The sequence below is a fragment of the Poecilia latipinna genome, unplaced genomic scaffold (genome assembly GCF_001443285.1).
Source record: "Poecilia latipinna isolate Pla-1442-1.1 unplaced genomic scaffold, P_latipinna-1.0 Scaffold2894, whole genome shotgun sequence".
Lineage (NCBI taxonomy): Eukaryota > Metazoa > Chordata > Actinopteri > Cyprinodontiformes > Poeciliidae > Poecilia > Poecilia latipinna.
The window spans coordinates 58,046-64,728 of NW_015115510.1; the positions used below are offsets into that span (position 1 = coordinate 58,046).

Here is a 6,683-nt window from a genome sequence, read left to right on the forward strand (position 1 = left end):
TCGGAGAAAAACTAAGTTATAAATCAACACTCTTGCCTTTCTCTCTCTCTCTCTGTATTTTGTTTTTGAAAACCTGATTTTATAACTTTTCTTAGCAGCATAGTAACTGACACAGTCGTTCGTGGCCGCAGCTTCTACTGACTGCAGCTGACCATCGTCACTCTCAAGTGCTCCAAGCAGGAAGGAACCATTTAACGCACCTAGTGGGGCTTCAGGGCAAAAACGGATGTGTGTTTCTTGGTCTGGGAAGGGTAACATTAAATTTTTACTGTTAAAAACAACCTTTGAGAATACAATATGATTAATTTTGTATTTGACAGGACTCCGATTCTGTCAAATCGGAGTCCAAATATATTCACTTTATTCTCACCCTCCGCGGGTGGTCTCTTTCATCTCTTTCGTCCTCTGAGCTCGGGTCCTCTACCAGAGGCCTGGGAGCTTGAGGGTTCTGCGCAGTATCTTGGCTGTGCCTAGAACTGCACATTTCTGGACTGAGATGTCTGATGTTGTTCCTGGGATCTGTTTGAGCCACTGCTCCAGTTTGGGGGTGACTGCCCCGAGGGCCCCGATGACCACAGGCAACACTGTGGTCTTCACCTTCCAGGCCTTCTCCAGTTCCTCTCTGAGGCCCTGGTATTTCTCCAGTTATATATACATGTTGTGAAAGTATGACATGAGAGATAATCTGTGAAAAATGCATTTCTTCTGCCTTCTCCCAGTGCTATCTAGAAAAAGGAGGAGGAGAGTTTTAGTGCTGTAAATCACAATCTCATGTGGCTGCTCATCTTTCCTCCCACTTGCTCTGTGCTATGCTGCAGCTAGCACAGCCTGCTGTGAATGCTCTGTCTAGCTAACATAGTTACCAATGATGGCAGATAAATGGGTTTCCTGTACCGATAAGTTGTTTCTCCGCCATTAGTACAGCAGTGAGTGACCTCCTCCTAGTTCTGATTGGTTGTTTTTGGCCAGACCGTAGCATTACTTTAGCTAGCAATAGTAGTTTAGGGAGGAAATGGAAGAGATTGATCTTTTCACAGATTTTCTGTCTCATAATAAGCTGTCACAACATGGTGACAACTTTAACAAATATAGAGAAAACATATATTTTTATTAAAGTTATATACTGCAGCTTGAATGAAATGCAACTGCATTTATTTATATTTTGTATGTTGCCAATGACTGTTGCTCATGGGGAGAGACCTTTTAGGAAGCTAAAACTAATAAAAAAATGTAAGCAACCTATTTGCATACAGCATATGGACTGTTGCATGTAAAGTTCATTAGCAGTAAATATTGTGCTAGTATCCAAAGAATGCAGGGCAGTTGCAAGCCTTTAAATTTTGAGGTTTTTTATGGGTCAAATAGATGCAAGAAATTGTAGCAGCAGTGGGGCCCCAATTTAATTTTTTGTCATGGGGCCCAAGATTTCTGGTGGCACCCCTGGGACCAGACTCTGGCATTGGACAGAGACCTAACAGCCCATATCAAAGAGCCTTGTACCCTATACTCCTGGAGAACCTCCCACAGCGCTCACAGAGGGACACAGTCAAATACCTTCTCCAAGTCCACAAAACACATGTAGACCAGTTGGGTGAACTCCCACGCACCCTCCAGGACCCTGCTGAGGGTGTAGAGCTGGTCCAGCGTTCCACGACCAGGACCAAAACCACACTGCTCTTCCTGAATCCGAGGTTTGACTATCCAACAGAACCTCCTCTCTGGAACCTCTGAATAGACCTTGCCAGGGAGGCTTAAGAGTGTGATCCCACTGTAAATTAGATCACACTCTCTGGTCCCCCTTTTTGAATAGGGGGACCACCACCACGGTCTGCCAATCCAGGGGAACTGCCCCCGATGTCCATGCAATATTGCAGAGTTGCACCAACCAACACAACCCTGCAGGATCCAGAGCCTTCAGAAACTCAGGGCGAATCTTATCCACCCCAATCTTGCCGTCGACGAGCTCTTTGACCACCTTGGTGACTTCACCCCCAGAGATTAAAGAGTCGCTAGGCTCTGCTTCCTCAACACTCCCTACAGCATGTTGATGGGATTGAGGAGGTCTTCAAAGTATTCTGCCCACTGGCCCACAATGTCCTAAGTCAAGGTCAACAGCACACCATCCCCGGTATAAACAGTGCTGGTGCTATACTGCTTTTCCATCCTGAGATGCTGGATGGAATTGCTTCAAAACCGTGCAGAAGTCTTTCTCCATGGCCTCTCCAAACTCCTCCCACACCTGAGTTTTTGCCTCAGCAACTACCTAAGCCGACTGCTGGTAGTCATCAAAAACAATATTAAGCCTAAAAACATACTACTGCAACAGGCTGAATGTTGTTCTTTATGTGGGAAATATTTAAGTGTTTTTTTGGTGTTGAATTATAAGACATAAAATAGCATTGTTGTTGGTTGCTTTGACAACGAGTCCGTGAGTTGGCTGATGCAGAGAGCGAGAAAGAAGTGGTTTTGAGTTGTACTCCAACGGTTTTTCCCTTTGCTGTGGAGCACAGCACGAAATTAGTAATACCTACATTTCCAAGTTAAAGCTCCGTCTCACAGGGGACTCTGCCAGACATTCCCAGCAGACCCTCACAACACGTTTGGGCCTGCTAGGTCTGACCAGCATCCTCCCCCACCACCGGAGCCAACTCACCACCAGGTAGTGGTCAGTGGACAGCTCCGCACCTCTCTTCACCTGAGTGTCCAAGACATACGGCCACAGAACAGATGAAACAACGACAAATCGATCATTAAACTGCGACCTAGAGTGTCCTGGCACCAATTGCACATATATACGCCCCTAAGCCTGAACATGGTGTTCGTTGTGGACAATCCATGATGGGCACAGAAGTCCAACAGCAGAACACCAGTTGGGTTCAGATCAGGGAGTCCATTCCTCCCAACCACACACCTCTAGGTCCCACTGTCATTGCCTATGTGAGCTTGAGCAGTTAGATTTTAAAAATCTAATTTGACCTTATGTTACAAATTGAACTGTATGGAATTTATTAAAGCACAATGACATGGTTTTAAAATAACTAAATGTTTCAATATGGCCAAAATTAAAACATAAGGATTTATTTTGGATTTTATACATTTATATATTTTATAAACTTAATTTGGACTTTATATATAGACACTTCATATAGACACCACTGAAGTCAGTGGTGAGACCTAACCGCACATTACTAGTTACCAGCATTCTTGAAGGCAGTTTTATCTATAACAGGGTAGAAGTAAAAAACTCTGAAAAGTATTGATGGGTAGAAGATTCACTGACTTGTCATTATCCTGGGGTGTTTGAATTTTGCAGTCCGTCTGTGTGTGTTTTTTTTTAATTATTTTCTTGTTAATTTATTTTCAGCCTAGGTCTCGCTATTGCAGTTCATTCCTTCATATTCAGATGCTAAGTTATTTTTGAACTTTCTTTGATTAGTGTTCAGGCTTCTCCTATTGTTCACTTTCTCCTCAGCTTCCTCTCATGTTCATTAGTCTGCTTTTCATTAGTATACCTGGCTTTAGGGCTCTCTGCCTTATGCTTAACCTGCTTGTTTCTAGTCCTGTATTCCTTGGTGCCTCAGAGAGTTTTGCATTTATTTATTAATTTAATTATCTTGATTTTATCTCCTGCCTCTGACTCTGCATGCATTCTGGATCCAACAACACTCCATGTAGCATTGAGTTGCTTTGGAATTGAGTCGCTGTGGGAAATACTAGAAGTTAATCATTAGTGTGTTTTAAATCACACAAGATGGATTGTCCAGTATTAAAAGCTTGTTGTATGTGACAGAAAATCTACCTTGGAGAATCTTGTTGTTTTTTCACATTTTCAATTATGTAGAAATGAGAGAGAACTTCAGTCTTTTATTGAAGCATAACAGTTATGTTTTAGGACAAACAAATTTAAGTTAATGCAGAAAGTAAAAAAAAACATTGTTACATTATATTTCTTAATGTGGAATACAAATTGGCTATAATCAATATGAGTAGGTCAGAGCTTTACAAAACTAGTGATTGGATATTGAATATGTTTGAGTTCCTTGTTGACCTTACTTTACTTTCTACTTGCTGCTCAAGTGTTGAACTCACCTCAAACAAACTAAGATCCATTGCTGAAGCACTTGTGTTTACTTCCATATGGAAAGTCTCCATGGCACCTGGTGCAGCTCCATCCACAGAGAGCTGAGATCCAGCCAGGGTCTTTCTTTCACTCAGATGCCTCTGGAGTAGAATGTATGCCAGCAAGCTATCTGACAGTGAGCGATACAAGCTCTCCAAGCGATTATTTGTCAAATAATTCAGGATGTTGAGACCATTCTCACAGAAGAGACGCACAAACTGGGGCTTATTATTGATCAAAGCATCTGTCATGGAGTCCTCAAGGTCCTCATACTGAAAGTGAAAAAAAAGTCAAGCAATAATGTTTATAACAGTGTTTTTCAAACATTTTCAGGCAGAGGATCACTTAACCCATCGAGCAAACACTCAGAGATCACCTAACTAGAAATTTCCTCGCAATAACACATCTTAATACGTACAACCTGAAATGAAAACATTAGCCTCTTAACACACTTCTCGTTGTTTTCTGTCTTCATCAGATAAGGTCCAGATAAAATTCTTATCTGTACCTTATCAGATATTTAGATATCTGAACATAACATTTGAGAACCCCTGAGCAAGGTGTTTGAAACTAGAGCCAAACTACAACTCTGGGGTTCCAACAGAATATAAGCAAAAAATACCTTCCACTGTATGTCTCCATTGAAGAGCTCAGCTTTTGCAGTGTCTATTCGGTTCCAGGCCACAGCCAGTTTTAGCTCCTCTGTGCACTCACTGGCCATACTGCTCAAACGTTTACTAGCTTAACACAAACACAGTAGACAAACAACATCAGAGTGATAGAAATGATAAAAATACATTGCCTTAGTTTTGCATAATCATTTAAATGATAGAATACATGAGAACTATCATCTTTAAAATAATCTTCATGTGACATAAAATAAAAACAAAGTGTGTAATCTTTATAAAATTAGATTGCACTGAATTTCAGACCATGGTAAGGATTCTACCAAAAGCATTTTGCCCCAGACTAGTTCATGACAGTGGATGTGGTCGCTTGGCACCCTAGATGGGTTGAGGCTGGTAAGGTTGGTAAATTATCCAGATTTGAATAAAATTATACTACCTTGATGATTTCTTCATCAAGTGATAAATCAATGTGGACAATATGTGACCAACATTGTCAAAATTAATCGCCACATATGTTATATGAGGTCGTAATGGAATAATATAGAGTAATAATTGGTATTGATTCAAAATAAATATAATATTGGTATTGATAATGATAGTATGGTAATCTGTCCAGGCTGTACCCTGGTGCTGGTGCCTTATGATGGGTAAATCATGAAAATCTCAAAAATAATACTGGTTGAACAGAAAAATAAAACAAATGTGGTTTTTTGAACAGAAGACGTTTCTCTTCAAAGACTTATCTTATTTAATGGCTTTATTTAGGTTTGGTTTTAGGTCTGTTTTGCAAGAGGATTATGTTGGCATCAATGACTGAAGCTCTTCTAACTATTAAAATTTTTACATTCCTTGAAGTCGCTACAAGGTGAGGTGGAGAAGCAACCGTTTTCATTTACATTTACTGATTAATCACAAGCCTATTAATAGCTAGTTATTTTAAACATCTAAATTTTTGTTTTCTTTATCTAAATTGTACCAAAATCACTTCTGCTTATTGCTGTGTATTATCCACCAGGGACTTACTCTTATCTTTTGGATCAAATTTGGATCAGATTTTTTTTTTATTATTATTTAGTGTTGAATACAGATAAGGCCATTGTAATTGGGGATTTTATACAAATCCTGAAAAATACAGAAATTGATAACCTTATCATAAAACATTATGTAATAGCACCACAATATGTAGTAATGTAATAGGGTTAGGGCTTTCTCTCAGTCTACAGTAAAATTTGACCAAACCCTTCATGTTTTATGTCAGTTAGAATTACCACATTTTTTTTGGTTCAATGCCAGAAAACTTGGTGACAATATTTTTAACATTTTTTGCTAATTTTCCTCAATTTCAAAGGTTTACATACATTTGGTCAGTATTCGGGATAACTGTCTTTTAAAATGTATGTTAATTTGGTGCCCTTTCATAAGATTAATTTAGATAAAGCTTTTTCTTCTCTTTTCACTGTCCCTCAAGATATGGTGTTACAGCCTATTTTTCATATATCCGAAAGAGGTTCCAAATACTTGGTCATCTTTATTAGTTCTGACTTATTCTCATCTTATTACTCCTCCCTAGTTCTGAAAATTAAGAACGATTTGTTGAAAAGACCCCTTTGATCTTACCATAGAAGTCTCATATTACTATAGATTATTGTGATTTTCATTTAGAAGTGTTGACCTCTCACTGTCTGTGTTAAAACTTCAGACTGCTGTGTTGAAGACTTTCTCACACTGACAACAGCCCTCCGCCCTTGAGAGAAATCACTCCCAAGGGAAAAGACGAGATGACCTTGCATGTGTAGAACTTGCTGATAACTTGTCTCTTCTATCTCTCCCTTCTCTGAAAATAAAAGATGAGCTCAAACTGGAAGTTACCAGAACATGCGGTGGGCAGCTCACTGTAGCGGTCCGCTGCATCTTCTCCTTTCATGAAAGCTTGG

At 39.7% G+C, this 6,683-nt stretch overlaps 1 protein-coding gene across 3 annotated transcripts in view; it reads right to left on the bottom strand.

The window, feature by feature from the left end:
• LOC106939504 (transient receptor potential cation channel subfamily M member 5-like) overlaps positions 1 to 5,182 on the bottom strand; it is a 57,535-nt gene extending 52,353 nt beyond the window's left edge. For all 3 annotated transcript variants that reach the window (XM_015021907.1, XM_015021906.1, XM_015021905.1), the window contains exons 1-2: positions 4,743 to 5,182; positions 4,090 to 4,392 (exon numbers count right to left, since the gene is read on the bottom strand). In XM_015021907.1, the coding sequence (XP_014877393.1) occupies positions 4,090 to 4,392; positions 4,743 to 4,841 (402 nt within the window). In that variant the 5' untranslated portion in view covers positions 4,842 to 5,182. The remainder of the gene's footprint in view (positions 1 to 4,089; positions 4,393 to 4,742) is intronic.
• Between the last annotated feature and the right edge of the window lie 1,501 nt (positions 5,183 to 6,683).